This window comes from Anomaloglossus baeobatrachus, chromosome 2, assembly GCF_048569485.1.
Source record: "Anomaloglossus baeobatrachus isolate aAnoBae1 chromosome 2, aAnoBae1.hap1, whole genome shotgun sequence".
NCBI classification, from domain to species: Eukaryota; Metazoa; Chordata; class Amphibia; order Anura; family Aromobatidae; genus Anomaloglossus; species Anomaloglossus baeobatrachus.
The window spans coordinates 566,130,758-566,156,681 of NC_134354.1; the positions used below are offsets into that span (position 1 = coordinate 566,130,758).

Consider the following 25,924-nt stretch of genomic DNA (forward strand, 5'->3'; position numbering starts at 1 on the left):
GCCGAGCCGCTACCCCCAACACCGGTAGCGGAACCTCCAGTCCCAGTCTACAGAGCACAGGCTACAATGCCTCCAGCCGCACCACCGGCCAGACCAGACCAGGCTGCGACGCAGCTAGTCCCAGAACCGGCCCGATCAGACCTGGCCGCATCACTGGGCCCATACCTTGGTACGGAGCACCTGGACTCTGCAATCCCGGCTGCGGAACAGCTGGTTTCTTTACCCACCATAGCGGAGGCGGAGCCTGTGGAGATGCCAGATCCACCGCCGCGCGGTATCCCGGTGGCCGCCGGGGCCGCATGAGTCCATCTCCCCCGGGTACTCCCATCGGCAGCGGCGGTACTCTACTTACTGCGAACCACGGGTGGCGTCACAAACTTTTATCCCCTGTAAATACCCCCTTTTCATTTGAAGTGGCTGTGAGGGTCCGGAGACCCTCGAGCCACAGCGACCCCCGGATCCGAGCGGTTCGACCGCTGCAGGGGCGGCACATTACAGTATGTCCAATTTCCATTTTTTTCTCTGTTATTTCTATGTTGTTCCAGTACACACAAAGGAAATAAGCATGTGTATGACAAAACGTTTAATTACAATAATTGTCTGGGAGAAATACTTAATTTTCTGTAACAATTTCAAGGGTACCAACACTTTTTGGCTATGACTACATACTGTATACACTGTATCTACTGAACAAAAATGTAAAGGAAACACTTGTTTCTGCTCCCATGTTTCATGAGCTGAACTCGAAGATCTAAGACTTTTTCTATGTACACAAAATGCCTTTTTTTTTCTCTCACATTCACATATTGTTCACAAATTTGTCTAAATCTGTGGTGAACACTTCTCATTTGCTGAGATAAAGCATCCACCTCACAGGTGTGGCATATCAAGATGCTGATTAGACAGCAGGATTATTGTATAGGTGTGCTTACCCTTAGGTTGGCTACTCTAAAATATGCAGTTTTACAGTATTGGAAGGGCCTGAGGCGTATAGAAAAAGGCATTTTGCATACATAGAAAAGTCTTAAGCGGGCTTTACAGGCTACGATATATCTAACGAGATGTCGGCGGGGTCACGTCGTAAGTGACGCACATCCGGCATCGTTAGTGATATCGTAGCGTGTGACAGCTATGAACGAGAAGAAATACTCACCTTCTCGTTCATTGCTGACACATCGCTCATTTTCTAAAAATTGCACGACCTGTTATTCATCGTACCCGGGGCAGCACACATCGCTCCGTGTGACACCCCTGCAGCCGCCGCCAATGCTGAAGGAAGGAGGTGGGCGGGATGTTTACGTCCCGCTCATCTCCGCCCCTCAGCTTCTATTGGCCGGCCGCTTTGTGACATCGCTGTGACGCCTAACATCCCTCCTCCCTCAGGAAGTGGATGTTCACCGCCCACAGCGAGGTCGTTTGGAAGGTAAGTACGTGTGATGGGGGGATTACAACATTGTGCGACACGGGCAAGAAATTGCCCGTGCCGCACAAACGATGGGGGCGGCTGCGATCGCACGATTAATTGTAACGTGTAAAGCAGGCTTTAGATCTTAGAATTCAGCTCATGAAAAATGGACGCAAAAACAAAAGTGTTGCAATTCTATTTTTGTTGAGTATATACATGGCCGGCTCCAGGTTTTCATGAGCCCAAGTCAAAAGATTCTCAGTGGCCCCATGCATATAAAGACATGCACATACACATACAAGCATACATACTTAAACATATTGGAATACAAATTCACTAAACTACATATAAACAGATCTAACTATATACACAGTCATATACACTGATATACATAAATATACACATAATAGATGCATACACAGACACATTAGAGATATTTTTAATATTGGTAAGCTGGCAACAAGCCTTGCTCACCTCCCCCTCTTGTCTCTCATCCCTCTCCTCTCCAGCATGTGGCTGTGCAGGCCCCTATGCATACTGGTCATCATTTTAATAGACATGGCTGCATAGAGTTCACTTTTCGGCCTTGTCCGCTAGCAGTAACACTGCCAAGCCGGCACTGCACTTTTAATTCTGTTTGTGTGCCAGCCGGACAGCGTCACTTGCTAGCAGACAAGGCCGCACAGTGTACACTGACACTGCTGTATATACAAGAGACATGGGGGCTACAGTATATACACCACAGAGGGGCTTGTGGCAAATACATCATAGGTGAGGCTGGGGGGCATAGACATCATTGGGGCATATACATCGGACGAGGTCATAGACATTACTGGAAGGCCATAGACATACACTTCACTGGAAGGCCATAGACTTCACTGTGTGTCATAGACATTATTGGATGGCATAAACATTACGGGGGGCATAGACATCACTGGGGGGGGGCATAGACATTATTGGGAGATATACACACTGGGGGGGAATTGAGATCTGCTCGGGGCTGCAGAAAAGGTAATCGCCCCTGCAGATGGTAAGTGGACCTACCTGTTTGTCCAGAGCCCTGACACGGCCTCAGTGTGCCGGTTGGCGGTTGGTGAGTTATAAGGCTGAAATATATGAAAATGCTTTCACACACCTGGATTGCCATGTAAATAATTTAACCTATAAAATGTCTTCACTTACAGGACTATCGTATATCTGTCTGTTGTTTATGCGGTTGGTCAGGTCATTTTGTCTGTCAGTGCCATTCACGATCTTACTGATGGGAACAGGGATGGAACACCTGACACTATCGATGTCCATATGTAAGTAGAAATAGTTTTAAAGGAACAATGTAAACTCACCTATTCATATTGTGTACGTTTTGCAGGTTTTCTTTGGGAGTATGATTTTTTTTTAGCATATTGCTTTTTTCATAGTGCATTATCAATAATTGGCCTCATTTTAATCGCTTTGGGCACGGGAGGAATCAAACCTTGTGTTGCAGCGTTTGGAGGAGACCAATTTGATGAGAGCCAGGTATGGTTTTATCAGTGTTATATGTCTTCCTACCATCATCTTATGAAACTGTTGTCGGTGTTATATTGACCTGAACAATATGTATTTCTACCATAGGATAAACAGAGGAGTCGGTTCTTCTCCATTTTTTATCTGTCAATCAATGCTGGAAGCCTTCTGTCTACCATTATTACTCCAATCCTGAGAGGTAAGTAGGACATCTCACTGTCAAGATTCACACCAGATGGAAAATATTAATTTTCTACTCTATGACTGTAATATGGCTGTATCCTGCATATCTGCTTACAAACAGAACCAGAGACATTTAGAAGTGGATATTGTAAACATAACTGATGTGGCATGCTGTGCTATAATTGTGGCAACATACCCTAAATACATAATGCGCCAATCATTTACTTTCAATTAGTGCAGCCGGGAGTCGGCTACGATACATGAATAGTGCATTCGTTATTCAGAGTGGCAGACTATCTGTAGAGATTATGTTTGCTACATCTGTAAAATGTCACTACTTCCAAGGACATTCAATAACATTTTGTAAAACCTGTTGTCCAAGTAGAAAGTAAGCAACGTTATGGATAATCTCTGTACAGTGCTATTGAATATGGTGTGGTTACATACACATCAAGAATAAACTAAAGAAAAAATAGCCACAATACAATATATATAACCTTACATTCAGGGGCTGGCTGGCAAATTTTGGCCAGGGGGGCAAGCACAAAGCAGTGGCCCATGAGCAGCGACCCATCCTTATTGTATTTAACTCCGGCTGCTTAACATAAAGAGTAGCGGTAACAAGGTTTTAAAAAGATAAAGCCGAAGTAATGATGATATTGTTGTGGTTAAATGCCGACTAAATTCTCATCCACGTCTATCAGTGTCCTACTGAGAGAGGTGTCCAGGACTCTAATCAGCACGTGACCATAACTGTGTAAAATGCATACATCCGATCACTACACTGGGAATACAGGGGAATCCTGACAGTGTGCACTGCGCTCTATCACCATTCATCAATCTGTTGTCACATAGGGATTACAGACATCTGTCTAGAGCTCAGAAAACAGTGTTGGAAAAAAAAATGTGGCCTGGAAATTGCATTTTGTCCACAGAGTTGATTCATATATACTAGTTTCCATTATAAAATAGACAAAACAGTCCACCTAAAGAAGCCTCATATGAACTTTTTTCTCTTTCTGTGTGTAAATGTTAGTGTAGTGTACTGTCAGTGTGTTTAATATACTCACCTGCCACAGCCTTTTCCTGTGTGCTGCACCACTCTGCTCCTCTTCTCAGTGACATCACCACTCTGCAGACTCTCTGGGTCACGCTGTGATCTGCTCCTCTTCTCAGTGACATCCCCGCTCTGCAGACTCTCTGGGTCACTCTGCACTCTGCATGGCCTAGAAGAGCCTTTTACAATGCAAGTCTATGGAACATCCAAACAAGGTTCCATAGACTTAGGCCCGTTTCACACGTCAGTGAAAAACACTGACGTTTTTCACTGGCATGTAAAACACGCACATGTCCCTGCGTGTGCCGTGATTCACGGCACACGTGGGTTGTCTAAGTGCAATCCGGGCTCCGTTCTCCGTGGCCCGTGATTGCACTTAGAAAACAACTCACCTGTGCCCGCTCCCGCTGTCCATGGTGCTGATCGCTCCCGCGGTGCAGCATCCGGCCGGCGCTGACCCCCGCAGCAGCTGCTTCCGGGTCGGCTGTGTCGCGCATAATGAATATGCGCGACAATAATGAGCCGGCTCAGAAGCAGGAGGGAGAACGGGCTGCAGAGGACATCGCTGGACGCCGGGTGAGTAAAAATGATTTTTATTTTAAAAGCACGTTTTTTTCTGGCACGTGTTTCACGGACCACACCACTGCGTGGTCCGTGGGACATCAGTGATGCAGAAAAAAATGGACATGTCTCCGTGCGGCAAACACGCACACGCGGGTACGCCGCACGGAGACACGTGCAGTGAAAAATCACTGACGTGTGAGCAGACCCATTCATTATAATGGGTCTGCGTATGTCAGTGATTCTGGTACGTTTTAAAAAAAGCACAAACGTACCAGAATCACTGACGTGTGAAAGGGGCCTTACATTGTAAAAGAGACTTCCAGGTCAGAAAGACCCAGTATACAGGACAGGAGAAGTGGTACTGTGCAGTGTATATATACAGAATAATACAGATACTGAGGACTACATCCAGTATACAGGACAGGAGAAGTGGTACTGTGCAGTGTATATATACAGAATAACACAGATACTGAGGATTACACCCAGTATACAGGACAGGAGGATTGGTACTGTACAGTGAATATACAGATACTGTATAGAGAATTACACCCAGTATATAGGACAAGAGAAGTGGTACTGTGCAGTGTAGCTATACACAGAATAATACAGATACTGAGGATCAGACCCAGTATACAGGACAGGAGAAGTGGTACCGTGCATTGTATATATACAGAATAATACAGATACTGAGGATTACAACCAGTATACAGGACAGGAGAAGTGATACTCTGTGGTGGGTATATACAGAATACGGCCGGGGTCACACTAGTAGTGGAAAGCATTGGATACAATATACTAATGACACTAGGCTCAGGCTCTGCTGCGAGCATGAGCAGAGTATCATTTACTGTGATCTGAGTCTCTGACATGCTGGAAACGGATCACAGGAGCGAAGAAGATGGAGGGATTAATTTCTCCATCTTCTCCATCTCTGCACACATTACACTGCACTTGGATGTCATCCGAGAGCAGTCCGATGTTTCTAATGCACCCATAAGATTTGTATGGGTGTGTGTGATTCGATTTGTGGAGGCGCTCACAGATCTTCCCTGGCTCATTGACTAACATTGCACCGTGAACAATGTGAGCGAGGCCTAATACATAGACTGAGAACATTTAACATTGCAACACACCCGAAACATTGCAACACACCCACACACACACACACACACACACACACACACACTCACACTCACACTCACACACACACACACACACACACACACACACACACACACACAGCCAGGTCTCCTATATATATACACACACACAGCCAGGCCTCCTATACACACACACACACACACACACACTGCCAGGCCTCCTATACACACATACACACAGCTAGGCCTCATATAAACACACACACACAGCTAGGCCTCCTATATACACACACACAGGCCTCCTATATACACACACTCACACACACAGCCAGTCCTCCTATATACAGTCATATGAAAAAGTTTGGGCACCCCTATTAATGTTAACCTTTTTTCTTTAGAACAATTTGGGTTTTTGCAACAGCTATTTTAGTGTCATATATCTAATAACTGATGGACTGAGTAATATATTCTGGATTGAAATGAGGTTTATTGTACTAACAGAAAATGTGCAATCCACATTTAAACAAAATTTGACCGATGCAAAAGTATGGGCACCTCAACATAAAAGTGAAATTAATATTTTGTAGATCCTCCTTTTGCAAAATTCATAGCCTCTAGTCGCTTCCTGTAGCTTTTAATGAGTTCCTGGATCCTGGATGAAGGTATATTTTACCATTCCTGTTTACAAAACAATTCCAGTTCAGTTAAGTTTGATGGTCGCCGAGCATGGACAGCATGCTTCAAATCATCCCACAGATTTCCAATGATATTCAGGTCTGGGGACTGGGATGGCCATTCCAGAACATTGTAATTGTTCCTCTGCATGAATGCCTGAGTAGATTTGGAGCGGTGTTTTGGATCATTGTCTTGCTGAAATATCCAGCCCCTGCGTAACTTCAACTTCGTCACTGATTCTTGCACATTATTGTCAAGAATCTGCTGATACTGAGTTGAATCCATGCGACCCTCAACTTTAACAAGATTCCCGGTGCCGGCATTGGCCACACAGCCCCAAAGCATGATGGAACCTCCACCAAATTTTACTGTGGGTAGCAAGTGCTTTTCTTGGAATGCCGTGTTTTTTTGCCTCCATGCATAACGCCTTTTTGTATGACCAAACAACTCAATCTTTGTTTCATCAGTCCACAGGAGCTTCTTCCAAAATGTAACTGGCTTGTCCAAATGTGCTTTTGCATACCTCAGGCGACTCTGTTTGTGCCGGGCTTGCAGAAACGGCTTCTTTCGCATCACTCTCCCATACAGCTTCTCCTTGTGCAACGTGCGCTGTATTGTTGACCGATGCACATTGACACCATCTGCAGCAAGATGATGCTGCAGGTCTTTGGAGGTGGTCTGTGGATTGTCCTTGACTGTTCTCACCATTCTTCTTCTCTGCCTTTCTGATATTTGTCTTGGCCTGCGACTTCTGGGCTTAACAAGAACTGTACCTGTGTTCTTCCATTTCCTTACTATGTTCCTCACAGTGGAAACTGACAGTTTAAATCTCTGAGACAACTTTTTGTATCCTTACCCTGAACAACTATGTTGAATAATCTTTGTTTTCAGATCATTTGAGAGTTGTTTTGAGGAGCCCATGATGCCACTCTTCATAGGAGATTCAAATAGGAGAACAACTTGCAAGTGGCCACCTTAAATACCTTTTCTCATGATTGGATACACCTGCCTATGAAGTTCAAAGCTCAATGAGGTTACAAAACCAATTTAGTGCTTTAGTAAGTCAGTAAAAAGTAGTTAGGAGTGCTCAAATCAAGAAATTGATAAGGGTGCCCATACTTTTGCATCGGTCAAATTTTGTTTAAATGCGGATTGCACATTTTCTGTTAGTACAATAAACCTCATTTCAATCCAGAAATATTACTTAGTCCATCAGTTATTAGATATATGAAACTGAAATAGCTGTTGCAAAAACCCAAATTGTTATAAAGAAAAAAGGTTAACATTAATAGGGGTGCCCAAACTTTTTCATATGACTGTATATACACACTCACACACACACACACACACACACACACACACACACACACAGCCTGGCCTCCTATACACACACACACACACACACACACACACACACACACACACACACACACACACACACAAAGCCTGGATTCCTATATATATACACACACACACACACACACAGCTAGGCCTCATATAAACACACACACAGCCAGGCCTCCTATACCCACACACATACACATACACACAAACACACACATACACACACACATGCCTCCTATATACACACACACTCACTCACACACACAGCCAGGCCTCCTATATATACACACACACACACCTCCTATATACACACACTCACTCACACAGACAGCCAGGCCTCATATACACACTTTCACAGAGTCAGGCCTGCTACACACACACACACACACACACACACACACTCACACAGCCAGGCCTCATATATACATACATACACACACACAGCCAGGCCACATCAACAAAGCACAAACACAGAACCACGTATGTACATTTACCTTAGGCCTCTTTCACACGTCCGTGCCTCCGGTACATGTATGGCCAGTTTTCTCATGTACCGGAGACACGGGCACACGCAGACCCATTAAAATCAATGGATCTGCGTTCACGGGCGTATTCTGCCATGGACCGTGTGTACATGTGGAGCATATGTGTGTCCGTGTGGTCCACACGTAGACATGTCCACGTTTTCTCCAGCATCACGGGTGTCACACGGAACGCAAACGGGTCACACGTAACACAAACGGACCACACGGATGTGTTCCATGTGACACGCACTGGAGAAAACACATGTATCTGAGAGAAAAAAAAACAACTTGACTCACCTTCTCCAGCCCTGCAGTCTCTGCCGCAGCTGTCACTTGCTTCCGACCGCTGCTCGTTATGCTCATTGAATATTCACTACACTGCGGCAGGAAGCTGCAGCAGCGGGGATTCAGCAGGACCGGATACTGAAGATCAGCACCACGAAGAGCAATGCCAGGGACAGGTGAGCAGAAAGTTTCCGTTCTCTGTGTGTTATCACGGATAACACACGGAAAACACACGTGAGCCATAAACACGGCTCACGGAGGGCAAAACGCACCTTTGACACATCCGTGAAAAACGTGCATGGTTTTTCACGGATGTGTGAAAGAGGCCTTAAAAAAAGTGTCTGTATAAGCAGTGGAGATGGCCTCAGCGGAGAGCAGGAACAGGAAGTCAGGAATCAGCTCCTCTGAAGTGAAGCTCCGGCCCCGCCCCCAGGTCTGCTCCTGGTGAGTGGCTGAATGCAGCTTCCGCAGAACTGTGTGTGCAGCCTCCGGCCTCCTGTCACTGCAGACAGGGAGCTTAGGGGCCGCAGCAGCCTTTCACACCAATGAAACAGATGGTCGGGCGACCCGAAACTACTGCTCATAGACCGGCCCAGGGGGCAATTGCCCCCCTGCGTCAATGACCAGTCCGCCCCTGCTTACATTTGATTTTATCCATGCTCACAACTCTGCTAACACCCTATTGCTAAGGCATGGATCAAAAACAACTTCAACTAAAGAAATAAATGGCTTCATCCATACAGCTGTAGGATGTTTCAGTGCAGGAGCCATATATATATTTTGACCATAGGAAACAGTCAGTTTTTATCCTATCATACCAGGTAAGCCTTCCTTGAAGAATACTCTTAGGCTGGCATTACACGGTATGATTTATCGTGCGATTTCATGAGCGATCGCACCCGCCCCCGTCGTTTGTGCGTCAAGGGAAAATTGTTTCCCCGTGTCGCACAAAGTCGTTAACCCCGTCACACGCACTTACCTCCCGGACGACCTCGCTGTGGGCGGCAAACATCCTCTTCCTGAAGGGGGAGGGACGTTTTGCGTCACAGCGACGTCACACAGCGGCTGGCCAATAGAATCGGAGGGGCGGAGATGAGCAGAACGTAACATCCCGCCCACCTCCTTCCTTCCACATTGCCGGCGGGACGCAGGTAAGCTGTGTTTGTCATTCCCGTGGTGTCACACGGAGCGATGTGTGCTGCCTCGGGAACGATGAACAACCGGAGCACAGAAGGAGGACCGACATTTTGAAAATGAACGACGTATCAACGAGCAACAATAAGGTGAGTATTTTTGCTCGTTCACAGTCATTCGTAGCTGTCATACGCTACAATATGTCTAACGATGCCGGATGTGCGTCACGGAATCCGTGACCCCGACGACATATCGCCCGATATATTGTAGCGTGTGACGCCGCCCCTAGGCTGCATGCCCACGATCAGTGTTTCCAGAGTTTTGGATGTGCCGTGTTTTCGCTGCGTCCAAAACACTGCGTTGTACAGTACAAGCACAATGGATGAGATTTCTAGAAATCCCATGTTTATTGTGCGTGAATGGTCCATAGCGAAAACTGACCTGTGGTGCAGCTTTCTGAGCCTCAGCATGTCAATTCTTTGTTGCAGAGTCGCAAGCGTCGTCCGTAGGGAGAACACAGCGAGAGACCGCAACTGCCCGAGCCCGGATCGTGGTCACGGGCAGCTGCGGTCTCCTGCTGAGGAGACTTGAGGCCCAGCAAATCAGGACTTACCGCGTCCAGGACGCAGCGGGTCCTGATCGTGGGGACGTACCCTTAGAAATGCTTTCCTGATTTCACAGGATAGAATCTGATCCCATCCTTGGCACTAAATACAGTCATATGAAAAAGTTTGGGCACCCCTATTAATGTTAACCTTTTTTCTTTATAACAATTTGGGTTTTTGCAACAGCTATTTCAGTTTCATATATTTAATAACTGATGGACTGAGTAATATTTATGGATTGAAATGAGGTTTATTGTACTAACAGAAAATATGCAATCCGCATTTAAACAAAATTTGACCGGTGCAAAAAGTTGTCTCAGAGATTTAAGCCTGCTTTACACGTTGCAATTTCGCATACGATATCGTATGCGATTTGCAACGCCCCATCGTATGTGTGGCACGTTCAATTTGTTGAACGTGCCGCACAAACGATTAACCCCCGTCACACGTACTTACCCGTCCATATGACCTCGATGTCGGCGGCGAACGTCTACTTCCTGGAGTGGGAGGGACGTTCGGCGTCACATCGACGTCACGCGTCAGCCGGCCAATAGAAGTGGAGGGGCGGAGATGAGCGGGACGTAAACATCCCGCCCACCCTTTCCTTCCGCATAGCCGGCTGGAGCCGCGGGAGGCAGGTAAGATCTGTTCAATGTTCCCAAGGTGTCAATCACTGCGATGTGTGCTGCCTCGGGAACATTGAACAACCTCACATTCAATTCATGAGGAATGGACGACGTGCATGTGAGGAACGGATTTTCGTTCAATCGCAATCGCACGTACCTGTCACACACTAGAATGTACCTTACGATGCCGGATGTGCGTCACTTACGACGTGACCCTGCCGACACATTGTAAGATACATTGCAGCGTGTAAAGCTGGATTTAAACTGTCAGTTTCCACTGTGAGGAACATAGTAAGGAAATGGAAGAACACAGGTACAGTTCTTGTTAAGCCCAGAAGTGGCAGGCCAAGAAAAATATCAGAAAGGCAGAGAAGAAGAATGGTGAGAACAGTCAAGGACAATCCACAGACCACCTCCAAAGACCTGCAGCTTCATCTTGCTGCAGATGGTGTCAATGTGCATCGGTCAACAATACAGCGCACTTTGCACAAGGAGAAGCTGTATGGGAGAGTGATGCGAAAGAAGCCGTATCTGCAAGCACGCCACAAACAGAGTTGCCTGAGGTATGCAAAAGCACATTTGGACAAGCCAGTTACATTTTGGAAGAAGGTCCTGTGGACTAATGAAACAAAGATTGAGTTGTTTGGTCATGCAAAAAGGCGTTATGCATGGAGGCAAAAAAACACGGCATTCCAAGAAAAGCACTTGCTACCCACAGTAAAATTTGGTGGAGGTTCCATCATGCTTTAGGGCTGTGTGGCCAATGCCGGCACCGGGAATCTTGTTAAAGTTGAGGGTCGCATGGATTCAACTCAGTATCAGCAGATTCTTGACAATAATGTGCAAGCATCAGTGACGAAGTTGAAGTTACGCGGGGATGGATATTTCAGCAAGACAATGATCCAAAACACCGCTCCAAATCTACTCAGGCATTCATGCAGAGGAACAATTACAATGTTCTGGAATGGCCATCCCAGTCCCCAGACCTGAATATCATTCAAAATCTGTGGGATGATCTGAAGCGTGCTGTCCATGCTCAGCGACCATCAAACTTAACTGAACTGGAATTGTTTTGTAAACAGGAATGGTCAAATATACCTTCATCCAGGATCCAGGAACTCATTAAAAGCTACAGGAAGCGACTAGAGGCTGTGAATTTTGCAAAAGGAGGATCTACAAAATATTAATGTCACTTTTATGTTGAGGTGCCCATACTTTTGCATCGGTCAAATTTTGTTTAAATGCGGATTGCACATTTTCTGTTAGTACAATAAACCTCATTTCAATCCAGAAATATTACTCAGTCCATCAGTTATTAGATATATGAAACTGAATTAGCTGTTGCAAAACCCCAAATTGTTATAAAGAAAAAAGGTTAACATTAATAGGGGTGCCCAAACTTTTTCATATGACTGTATATACTCTACATGAAAACAAAACCAGCTGGGTGCGAGGTGCGGTAGATAGATGCAATTCTTGATTGGTGTACCTTTTAATTTTATTTTATTGAAATGCACAATCCTCTATGATTTTCATTGCAAAGGAATTCTGCAAAAAAGTCCATAGCTTTTTAACATGGGGGCCTATTGGTAATGCAGGTTACTATATTCTTATAAAGTGGCATATGTTGCTACCATTCAATAATCTAAGTAACATGAAAAAGATAACATGAAGATTATTGAAATCTATTCTTATCATTTTCAGGCCAGGAGTGTGGGATTCACACTAAACAAAAGTGCTACCCTCTGGCCTTTGGTGTGCCTGCTGCTCTCATGGTGGTTGCTCTTGGTAAGTTCATTGAAATTAATGGTAATTATTCATTCTTAGAAGTGCTCCCAGCAAATAGGTCACAACGGTGACGTTATGAAAGTGTAACCTGAAAACCAGAAATCATAAATCTTGAAATATTTCCATAACTACCCCTCTGCCTCACAGTTTTAAAGTAGACCTGTCACAATGTCAAAATGGTTAATTTGTGCTTTTAATCTATTCTCACTGCCCCTAATTATTTTTTTTCTTTCTTCTTTTACCCTCCATACTGTTCCAGACATATGAGCCTATTTACTTAGTGCTAATTTTTAAGATCTTCACCAAGTAGGCTTAGCCTAAATATTACCATGTGAGTAACGCCCCTCTGGTAAAGACTATAAAAATTTGCACTGAATAAGGCTATGTTCACACAGTGCATCTTTTATTGCGTTTTTGAGGTCGCAGAGATGCACCTACATGCCTGTATTTCCTTCTCCCAGCAAAGTCTAAGAGATTTCTATTTTGCTGTCCACACTGGGCATCTTTTTTTTTGGCTGCATCTTGGTTTGTTTTTTGAAGATGCACCATGTCAATTTTTTTGCATTTTTCCAGCGTTTTGAGCCCTTCCAGTCAATAGATTTGACTTAAAAAACACATTGGTTAAAATGCGATAAAAAAGCATGCGTTTTTTTTATGCGTTTTTGCCGTGGGTGCGCTTTTTGGGGCCAAAAACGCTGCAACTTTGTGGTTAGAAAAGATGCACTGTGTGAACATAGCCTAAAAAGGCTCATATCTCTGGAACAATTTGCCAGATAAAAAAAATAGAACACACAGGGAGGCAGTGGGAATAAAATAAAAGCGAATGCTGTCCAATTTTGACCTGGTGACACATTCTTTTTAACTGCACTAGGTGAGAAGAACTGTCAATAACATTTCTTAGCGTTCACAAGAATCACTGAACCCCAGAACAGCATAGTCGTTGGTAGTAATCATCTTGTTATGTAATATAGACATTTGGATGGTAACTTTATCTTTCTTTCCTACACAGTTGTATTTATCGTTGGGAGTAGAATGTACAAAAAAGTGTCTCCCCAGGGAAACATTATTGTTAAGGTTTTCAAATGCATCTCGGTGAGTAAAATAGAGATTTTACTGTAAATGCTGTTTTAGTAATATTTTCTCTCAATCTTGTTTTGAATAAATAAAATACAATACCAAAAAATATAACGCATAATATTACTCACTATTAATAACCAACTTTGATATTTCATCACATATATAGATGGAAAACCTCATTTGAAGAGAACCTGTCATGCAAAAAAAAACGCTGAGGTTTATCTGCAGGTTAATAGTACTCTGACACCGTATGGCCCTTGCACTGACTACCCCAATGCACTGGGAGGAAATGATCTTTATTCTTCCCAGCAGCCTCCGGCTTTCAGTCATAGAGGTGCGGCCGACGCAGTTTTAGTCACCGCCCAGTGCAGAGAGACCGGCGGCTGTAACCACTGACTAACAGACAGCTCTGATACAATGAAAAATGATTTAAAAAATCCAATGAAGATATAAATAAACCTATGTCATCACATCTGTTACATTTACTTATTATGTTTGCAATGCATTATTGATACCTATAATAGTTACTCATTTGCTTTGTTTTTATAACTTAAAAAGGAAACAAACACCTAAACAAATCTATAGAATGATCATTTTTTTTGGGAGATACTATAGAATGAACAAATAAAAAACAGTCATTCTGATTTTAACTTTTTTAATCACCGTTCATTATTCAGTATAACTGACATGTTAACTCTATTCTGAGGGTTCATATGAAAATGTCAGTACTAAATTTATATATTTTCTTTGTTTACTATTTTTAAGCAACAAAAAAAATTGCTTATTTTGTGTATTCTGTTCACAGTTTGCGGTCAGTAACAGATACAAAAATCGCAGTAAATCAATTCCTAAGAGAGACCATTGGATGGACTGGGCAAAAGAAAAGTATGATGTAAGAAACAAATTGGTTATTACTGCAATAAAACATATATTAGATTAATTGTATCAGTGTATGCCTCTGCATGATGGGGGTAAGGTCCCTAGTAGTATACACTATGCGCCTGCCGAGCTCTTAGGACACGGCATGGAGGAAGCGCTGCCATGAAAGTCACAGCGACATTCAAATTAGTGGAAACTTTGGGGGCATTTTTACAAAAACCACACTCATTAAAGGGAAGGTGTCGTGTTTTTTTTTTTGTATTAATAATAGTGATTATGAAATCAAGTATTTTTAATACAAAATTAAATTCACTATTTATTTAGTTTTTATTTAATTCTAGTTTTACTGATACACTGGGCGCTGCCATCTTGGATATGCTGTGTGTAACAACAGTTACTCACCTCAGATACAGCAGCCCCTGTGCATAGAAGACAGTTGTCGGGCTCTGACCCCTATACTTAACACACAGACTGCTCCCTGCTTTCACGTGGACACACCACCTGGGCTGTCCAGATCACACCAGAGGCAGGAGATCGGCACCATCTTTGTGGAGCTCACAGTGTATGCTGTGTGCTGCCCTTTCTCCTGTCATTTGTTCGGGTTGGGTGAGTACCGGGCCGCCGCCGTTACCCTCTCCCACCTACAGTAGCTCTACAGTAGGATTTCAGCAGCTGCTCCCCCTAGTGTTTAAGAGTGGAAAATATCAAACTTTTAATTTTTTTTTTATATTTTGCTCATTTAAAAACAAATAATTATTTAAACAAAACATTAAAACATTAATACTTTGGAGTTTTTCAGTTATTGATTTTTTTTTTTTACAACACCTTCCCTTTAATACCAAGAAATTACCAAGAATTTATTATCAATTTTTAATGTTCCTTTTGAAAGTTGCATTGACTTTTTTGATGGACACACACAGTGGCCCCTATGTAGGACCATTTCCAAAAGTAGATATTCATTAATTTATATGACTCACAAACTTCCAAGTAAAATAATATTGATATTTTGAAGAACAATTAAAAAAGCAGATGGAAAGGAAAAATAGTGGCATATGTAACTTAAAGACAAGGGACACAACTGTGATGGGGCCTTTAGTCAGAGGGGAATACGTACTGAATTGCTTACCATGTCATAGTGAATATTGTAGATATTGAAAGGGTTGACAGTATGCAAAAAGAGAAACAAAATAAGGCACTGCTCAAATCTGCTCTGACATATTGGCGTATAAATTAGCAGCATAAATACCATGATGAGTGGTGCTTAATCTTAGAAGTATATTCCATAAATAATAGTAACAGTCCAGAAGTAGTAATTCACTACTTGATGTAAAATCAATTCTTTTATTGTTGTAGCACATCACAACAGGGAATACAGAGACTAATAGGGTAACTGATGTTTCGCACGAGACCTAAGCTTCCTCTAAGCCTTGATGATTTACTGTACATCACTAACATCTTTATATATCACGCACCAAACTTTAGTAACACAAATTTTTGAAACAACTTAAAACACATTTAATTAATAGAGCTTATTTCTATCAAAACAACTACCGTACTGATTTCAGTATTTACATTTAGACCTCCACGACATAGTGCTTCCAATTATAGTATAAGCTGTTCTTCTTTTTTCAATAGGATGTGTTCATTACCCACATCTACTTGGTGGTTGTACTTGATATAAAACAAAAAAAACTATGCACTATGGTCTCCTCCATGAAAGTCAGGCATATGTTGGATCAACCTTGGATAACCCTTTCCTGAGGTGCAGCATTGGTCATCCTGGACGATCAACTGTTCTGGGCACCAGGGGCTGAATGTGATCAGTTGCAGGACTGCACAGCACAATTTCATCAACTGTATATTGGATGCAGTGGTGTACTGCAGATCCACTCGTATTCACCCTAATAGAGGTGGATTTGCATTATCAAGCCAAAGCCACTATACAGTTGCATAGCTGGGCTGTGCAGCTGTACAACTGATCACATTCAGCCGCTGGTACCCGGAACAGCTGATTGGTAGACATGTCAGGTGTCGCTCCCACCAAATTTAATACTGGTGATCTATCCTAAAGATAGGAAATCAATATAAAAGTAGTGGATAACCTTTTTAAATATTGATTGTATGGTTTTCCCGAGTCCATGAGCCATGGCTTGATTGAACTTTGACTGTCACTGTGCGAGTCTCATATCGGTATTACCCGGCACAGCGCACAATCTCCTGACAGGAGCGGGTCGACTGCATGTATTTCCATGCAGCTGAGGCACTCCTGTCAGGAGAGTATGTGCCGTGTGATACCGATGCAAGACTTGTAGGAGTGATACGCAAGTGGAATCATATCTTCAGTGTCAGCCTGCTTCTCGCTCAGTATAGATGCTTGTCTATACAAAGCGATGAAGAAGAGCTGACATTGCTCTCCCTTTTGACTACGTTGGACAAAGGAATTTTTTTTATAATAAAGATGGAGTCTCTAAATGTTTTTTTTTGTTTTATTTCTAATGAAAAAATTTTTTCTACGTGTTAAGTTTTTCTTTTTACTGTTTACTAGAAATTCATGGTGGCCATGTCTAATTTGGCGTGATACCATGAATTTCAGGTTTAGTACCAGCTGAGAATACAAAGCTGGTATTAACCCCTTTATTACCCAGAGCGCCACCGCCATCAGGGCTGCTGGATGAGCTGGGTAAAGTGCTGGAAGTGGCACTGAGAAACAATGCGCCATTTCCAAGGGTAGCGGAGACTCCCAGCCCCCAGCTGTCTGATTTTACCTGACTGGCAATCAAAATACGCCGGGAGCCCACACATTTTTTTTAGTTACTTTTTTAAATAATTAAAAAAAAAAATTCATGGGCTTCCCTGTATTTTGATTGCCAGCCAAGGTAAAGACAGGCAGATGGGGGCGGCAGTCCATAGCCATCCGCTTTATCTGCGCTGATAATCAAAAATACAGCGGAGCGCTACATCATTTTTTTCAAATTATTTATTTATTTTTACACTACTATATGTGTGAGGAACCCAACAGCCAATCTCAGATACTGTCACGCAGAATGGGCATCTGTGATTGGCTGTTGGAGTAACCTGGAATCTGCACATATATTTTACATGCTAGAATGTATGGGCTGGTTTCAGGTTATTCCAGCATCTAATCACAGACGCCCACTCTGTGACAGCGTTTGTGATTGTCTGTTATTTTAACAGTAAAATAAAGCAACAACACAGAGAATTTTTTTTTTATTAGAAATAAAACAGAAGATGTTTAGGAATCCATCTTTATTACCCCCCCAAAAATATATACTTTACATTTTTTTAACGAGTAGCACACGGTCATGTGCGTAGAGCCCAAACAGACATTAGAAAATATTATCCCTTGCATTTTAAGGCTTTGTATATCCTAACTATCTCAAAGTCTAATTATTCTGTAAAGAATTTTGTTACTGTACTGTATGATACAATTTACATTTAAATTATATGTTGTAACTTATTTCTTTTTATTATTAGGAACTTCTTATTGCTCAAATTAAGATGGTTCTAAAGGTCCTGTTTCTTTACATCCCTTTACCAATGTTCTGGGCTCTTTTTGATCAACAGGTAAACTGTAAAATTGAATACTATCAGTTATGAAAACATCTTTAATTAAAGAAAAAAGTTGTTTTATTGTGTTAAGATTTATACTTTTTTTTTTAAACCATTAAAGGGGTTGCAACTTGCAAGACAGTAGAAAAGTCAGGAACAGTGACATATTTGTCTATAAGACATGTGTGGATTCAGCTAACCTTTTTCTTGAATGGGGGTCAGCTGCAGTACACGACTCAGCAGATGTACCCATGTGATACTATGCTGGAAAATAAAAGACAATTTATTATTATTATTTATTTATATAGCATCATTGATTCCATGGTGCTTTACAAGAGAAGGGGCTACATACAAAATACAGATATAGGTTACAGTAAACAAATTGGCTGATAGACACTCTGGATTTTGGACAACAGAGAGGTGACATCTGGCTCAGAGAGGTAGATCTTAGTGTCATCAGCATATAGGTGGTACTGGCCATGGACTTTATAAGTTGTCCCAAGCCAAGGGTATAGATTGAGAGTAGTGGTACTAGGACGGAGCCTTGCAGGAGTCCAACAGAGAGAGGGTGGGAGGAGGATGTAGTCTGGGACTGGAAGACGTTAAATGTGTGGTTGGAAAGGAATGAGGAGATCCAGGATAGGGCAATGTCTTTGATGCCGAAGGAAGAGCGGATCTGTAGTATGAGGGATTCGTCAACTGTGTCGAAGACAGAGGACAGGTCTAGGAGGAGTATAGAGAATTGTTTGTTAGGTTTGCCTATATGCAAGTCGTTAGTAATTTTGGTCAGGGCAGTTTCCTTGAAATGATGGCGCCAGAAGATTCATCTAATCTTATACAACCCCTGTAAGCAGGGTCATTGTTTTAGTGGGTACCACAAACAATTATTCATTGCATTTATCATTAATTTTATTTAAGGGTTCAAGATGGACTATACAAGCTACTACTATGGATGGAAATTTTGTAAGTTATTTAGAAAATACCTATAAACAAAGTCTGCATATATAACCTTAACAATGAGAGTAATAATAATAAATTCCCATTTTTACTCATTGTAGTTACTATGACTGCTGTTGAACGTACAAAACGTACTGAAACATATCCAGACTGTATGTTTACTCTAGATAGACATATCAATAAAATAAAAATCCTCACAAATTCTATACAGCACTTTAAAGACAACCTTTCAGCACAATTTTGTAATGTAATGTAAAGACAGGGTTGTAATGGCACTGTAATTATGATTACATCGATACCTTTGGTTAAGAAATTCGCTTTGAGGTTTTTCTGTAATCGCCATTTGAAGTTTTATACTAATTAGGTGCACAGGTCATTCATAGACAGGAGGCAGCCAGAGGCTCAGGGAATCATGGACCGCAGGCACGCAGAAGGTCCGAGAATCACAGACAGGAAGGAGAAATCCTGTGTACTGTACACAGAAATCTAATTAGCAGAAAACATCAAATGGTGATTAAAGAAGAACCACAAAGTAGATTTCTACACCAAAAATATCACTACTTGGACAACCCCTTCTCATTCTACATGGTCACCCATATAAATAAGAAAACTTATACATACCTCCAGTGTCGACGCAGTTTCAGCAATGTCAGAACTTGCGTTTCCGGGGCACACGTGCAGGGCCGGCTCCAGGTTTTTGTGGGCCCTGGGCGGAAGAGTCCCGGTGGGCCCCATCCACACGCAGACACACACATACGTACACATACATATACATATTTAAAGACAAACTCACAAAAATACGTATAGAACTGACATATCTATACAGTCATATACACTGACATACATAGATACACATCATACATGCATACAGACACACACAACACAACTCTGCTAGATACATACATACAGACACACACAGCTCTGCTGGATACATACACACATAGCTCTGCTACATACATACACACCTAGCTCTGCTATATACAGACACACACAGCTCTGCTGGATACATACACACATAGCTCTGCTATATACATACACACCTAGCTCTGCTATATACAGACACACACAGCTCTGCTGGATACATACACACATAGCTCTGCTACATACATACATACATAGCTCTGCTACATACATACACACATAGCTCTGCTACATACACTCATAGCTCTGCTACATACACACACAGCTCTGCTGGATACATACACACATAGCTCTGCTACATACATACACACATAGCTCTGCTACATACACACACAGCTCTGCTGGATACATACACACATAGCTCTGCTACATACATACACACATAGCTCTGCTGGATACATACACACATAGCTCTGCTACATACATACACACATAGCTCTGCTACATACATACACACATAGCTCTGCTACATACATACACACATAGCTCTGCTACATACATACACACATAGCTCTGCTACATACATACACACATAGCTCTGCTACATACATACATGAATCTGCTACATACATACACACATAGCTCTGCTACATACATACACACATAGCTCTGCTGCATACATACACACATAGCTCTGCTACACACATACATACACACATAGCTCTGCTACATACATACATGAATCTGCTACATACATACACACATAGCTCTGCTACATACATACACACATAGCTCTGCTACATACATACACAGCTCTGCTGGATACATACACACATAGCTCTGCTACATACATACACACATAGCTCTGCTACATACATACACACATAGCTCTGCTACATACATACACACATAGCTCTGCTACATACATACACACATAGCTCTGCTACATACATACACACATAGCTCTGCTACATACATACACACATAGCTCTGCTACATACATACACACATAGCTCTGCTACATACATACATGAATCTGCTACATACATACACACATAGCTCTGCTACATACATACACACATAGCTCTGCTGCATACATACACACACACATAGCTCTGCTACATACATAGCTCTGCTACATACATACATGAATCTGCTACATACATACACATATAGCTCTGCTACATACATACAGACATAGCTCTGCTACATACATACACACATAGCTCTGCTACATACATACAGACACACACGTAGCTCTGTGGGGCCCACACACACAGCTCCAGGGGCCAGCACATACAGCACCGGGGGGCAGGGCATGCACCTAAGGGGGGAGAAGCCCATACAGCTCCCCAGGGCCCATAAATCGGGGGCGGGGAGGGCACATACCTCTCAGGTCACGGTGGAGAGGGGGCCCTCACAGCGCCGGAGAGGGGGCCCACACAGCGCCGGAGAGGGGGCCCACACAGCGCCGGAGAGGGGGCCCACACAGCGCCGGAGAGGGGACCCACACAGCGCCGGAGAGGGGGCCCACACAGCGCCGGAGAGGGGGCCCACACAGCGCCGGAGAGGGGGCCCACACAGCGCCGGAGAGGTGGCCCACACAGCGCCGGAGAGGTGGCCCACACAGCGCCGGAGAGGGGGCCCACACAGCGCCGGAGAGGGGGCCCACACAGCGCCGGAGAGGGGGCCCACACAGCGCCGGAGAGAAGAGCTGTGCTGGGGGTCGCTGGCTGGCACTGCAACTCCTTCATCTGTGGGACTGAGCAGGCCGGTCGGTAGCTCCGCCCACAGATGAAGTTCAAACCAGGAAGTCTGCGCGCCTTAAAGGGACGGCGCTGCAGATTCCTGCCGAGGACTGCGGAACTCGGCCCGGGGGCAGCAGAACTAAGGCGAGGGGGCCCCGGCCAAGGGGCACCAGAACTGACGAGGCCGAGTGGGCCCCCCCGGCTCTCCAGGGCCCCGGCATTTGCCCAGGTATGCCGCGTGCTGACGCCGGCCCTGCACACGTGACTGTTATAAAGCAGGTTCCGTCGAATAGCAGTCACAACACTCACTTCTTTATGTATAATATGTGTCATTTTGCTGCTGTTCTCTAATGCATAAAAAAATTCCCTCATTCCTCTCACCTTCCTCCGTTTCAACAACACGAGGCATCCTCTTCTATAGTCAGTGTAGAGACCAGCAGCAGACATCGGTGTGCCAGCTAGGAGCAATCTATGATGTCACTGCCATGGACGCACATCCACCTGAAGTAGAAGCTGGAATCGGTGGGTCCCCCTCCAAAACGGGCCCAGTTGTAGTCACATTTTCTGTGACTGCAATCATTACGCCCCTGCTACTAGTCATCTCATAGCCAGACATGAACATGAAGTGGAGATTTCTTTATACATTTCTCAGTTTTAACTGATATAGAAAAAAAAGCAGGATCGAAGGCGAAAAAGGAGAAAGTCGGAGAATAGGTTTTTTTTTTGCTTTGGACATTTTCTACATTCTTTCTTAAAGTGTTGGGAACAGAAAATCAAATCTAATGGCATAAATAAAATGATACTGCTTAGGGAGTGATAAATACATAAATTGTTTACAAATTGCATATTTTAACAGTATTTTATATTTTTTATTTCAGGGAGCGATTCAGATTCAGCCAGATCAAATGCAGGTAAGTGAATAATGTTTTTGAATCTAAGTAAATAATAATTGCCATCATTTTGTTTTCAAATTTATAATAACTACTTTTTTATTGTAGACCGTGAATCCAATATTGATTATTTTTTTTGTGCCAGTGATGGATTTGGTAATATATCCCCTCATTAAGAAGTGCAAACTAAATTTCTCGTAAGTATAACAACTGTAAGCTACAAATATACATTACTAAAATGAATATTATCATGGTAATTGCGTCAAAACAAGTAATAAAATTAAGCAACTAGAAATAAAATTTAAAAAAAATCTATCCTTTTGTGTTACTGCTTTTATGCAGACCTAAACAGTTCTGTGGGTAAAGGCTATAGAAAAGCCTTTTATGTTTAGCTGTTTCTGCAGTTGTGTGTTACTCCGCTCCCTCATAACTACAGGTTCACGGAAAACATAGGCTTTGTTTGCAGTATATAACCATAGAGATTAATACAGTACAGACCAAAGGTTTGGACACACTTTCTCATTCAAAGAGTATTCTTTATTTTCATGACTCTGAAAATAGGTTCTTCAAAGTAGCCACCTTTTGCTTTCATTACTGCTTTGCACACTCTTGGCATTCTCTTGATGAGCTTCAAGAGGTAGTCACTGGAAATGGTTCTCACTTCACAGGTATGCCCTGTCAGGACCATCAGTTGTGTTGTCAGAAGTCTGGTGGATACACAGCTGATAGTCCTACTGAATAGACCATGGGTCCCCAATTCCAGTCCTCAAGGGCCGCCAACAGTGCATGTTTTCAGGATTTACTTAGTATTGCACATGTGATAATTTAATCACCTGCACAGTTGATGATTCCAACACCCATGCAATGCTAAGGAAATCCTGAAAACATGCACTGTTGGTGGCCCTTGAGGACTGGAGTTGGGGAACCCTGGAATAGACTGTTAGAATTTGTATTATGGCAAGAAAAAAGCAGCTAAGTAAAGAAAAACGAATGGCCATCATTAATTACTTTAAGAAATGAAGGTCAGTCAGTCAGAAAAATTGGGAAACATTGAAAGTGTCCCCAAGTGCAGTGGCAAAAACCATCAAACGCTACAAAGAAACTGGCTCACATGAGGACCACCTCAGGAAAGGAAGACCTAGAGTCACTTCTGCTGCCGAGGATAAGTTTACCCGAGTCACCAGCCTCAGAAATCCCAGGTTAACAGCAGCTCAGATTAGAGACCAGGTCAATGCCACACAGAGTTCTAGCAGCTGACACATCTCTAGAACAACTGTTAAGAGCAGACTTTGTGCAGCAGGCCTTCATGGTAAAATAGCTGCTAGGAAACCACTGCTGAGAACAGGTAACAAGCAGAAGAGACTTGTCTGGGCTAAAGAACACAAGGAATGGACATTAGACCAGTGGAAATCTGTGCTTTGGTCTGATGAGTCCAAATTTGAGATCTTTGGATCCAACCAACGTGTCTTTGTGCGACGCAAAAGAGGTGAACAGATGGACTCTAAATGCCTGGTTCCCACCGTGAAGCATGGAGGAGGAGGTGTGATGGTGTGGGGGTGCTTTGCTGGTGACACTGTTGGTGATTTATTCAAAATTGAAGGCAAACTGAACCAGCATGGCTACCACAGCATCTTCCAGCGGCATGCTATTCCATCCGGTTTGCGTTTAGTTGGACCATCATTTATTTTTCAACAGGACAATGACCCCATACACACCTCCAGGCTGTATAAGGGCTATTTGACTAACAAAGAGAGTGATGGGGTGCTACGCCAGATGACCTGCCCTCCACAGTCACCAGACCTGAACTCAATCAAGATGGTTTGGGGTGAGCTGGACCGCAAAGTGAAGGCAAAAGAGCCAACAAGTGCTAAGCATCTCTGGAAACTCCTTCAAGACTGTTGGAAGACCATTTCCGGTGACTACCTTTTGAAGCTCATCAAGAGAATGCCAAGAGTCTGCAGAGCAGTAATCAAAGCAAAAGGTGGCTACTTTGAAGAACCTAGAATATAAGACATATTTTCAGTTTTTTCACACTTTTTTGTTGAGTATTTCATTCCACATGTGTTAATTTATAGTTTTGATGCCTTCAATGTGAAACTTCAACTTTCAGAGTCATGACAATAAAGAAAACTCTTTGAATGAGAAGGTATGTCCAAACTTTTGGTCTGTACTGTAGTTCTTCATATGACCTGCATACATAAAGCACTGGGACATTTTAACTCCTTATTGCTCTATGTCGTCAATGTACCTTAGGCTACATTCACTAATCGCTGCGTTTTTAACCTCAGTATTTGTAGCTAAACCAGGAGTTGGTGATAAATACAGAAGTCATGCCCATGTTTCTATCATACTTTTTCTCTGATTGTTCCACTCCTGATTTTGGCTTACAAATACTGAGGTAAAATACTGACCAAATACTGAACGCATTTTAACCTAATGGCTCCACAACCTAACCTTAGGTCAGGATGGTCACCCAGCTACTGCTAACATTATCATCAGTAGAATCCAGCTGAGATTGACAGCTAGGCTTTTGCTATAACAACAAGGATAAGAAAAATGGCTGATTTGGGTTGTTTAACCTACTATATGCTAAGTTCAATGTCAAAAGCTGCCTGTAGGGTGTTTCTCAGATAAAGGGGTATTTAGAGCAAGGCCATGAGTCACATGAGTCTAAAAGAAAAGTGAATAAATAAAATGTAATTGACTACTTTTTTACCCCAACATGTTCTCTAAAAATCAAGGCCTCAACTATATGTTTAATAGACTGATCAGCCTCAGGTTTTTCTAGAAACAGCGACTGAACTGATAAATTCTATTATGGCAGTGTTATTACCTAGGTAGAAGTATAATGTTTCATAAATTCATCTTTCAATGTACTGTATACTGCTCTACTAAATTTCTACATTGCATCTGCAGACCTCTGAAGAGGATGACTGTGGGCATGTTCCTGGCTGCCATGGCATTTGTTGTTGCTGCTATTGTACAGATGGAAATTGATGTAAGTAACAGTTGTCATTCTCATTAAATCTCTCACATCATAGAAATTATTACAGAATAGATGTCCTAGTCCATGTCTATGGGTTGTCCAACTGTGCAAAAGCCAGAAAAAAAGCAATAAGCTACAGAGTACATATGGCTCACTTGTT

The 25,924-nt window shown here is 42.9% G+C and overlaps 1 protein-coding gene across 1 annotated transcript in view; it reads left to right on the forward strand.

Annotated features, from left to right (window-relative positions):
- The window catches only part of SLC15A1 (solute carrier family 15 member 1), a 98,051-nt gene that overhangs the window by 34,725 nt on the left and 37,402 nt on the right, over window positions 1–25,924 (forward strand). The window contains exons 5-15 of the mRNA XM_075336722.1: window positions 2,590–2,709; window positions 2,824–2,923; window positions 3,020–3,110; window positions 12,713–12,796; window positions 13,806–13,888; window positions 14,679–14,765; window positions 18,248–18,337; window positions 19,241–19,285; window positions 22,767–22,799; window positions 22,887–22,975; window positions 25,695–25,776. Coding sequence (XP_075192837.1) covers window positions 2,590–2,709; window positions 2,824–2,923; window positions 3,020–3,110; window positions 12,713–12,796; window positions 13,806–13,888; window positions 14,679–14,765; window positions 18,248–18,337; window positions 19,241–19,285; window positions 22,767–22,799; window positions 22,887–22,975; window positions 25,695–25,776 — 904 coding nt within the window. The remainder of the gene's footprint in view (window positions 1–2,589; window positions 2,710–2,823; window positions 2,924–3,019; window positions 3,111–12,712; window positions 12,797–13,805; window positions 13,889–14,678; window positions 14,766–18,247; window positions 18,338–19,240; window positions 19,286–22,766; window positions 22,800–22,886; window positions 22,976–25,694; window positions 25,777–25,924) is intronic.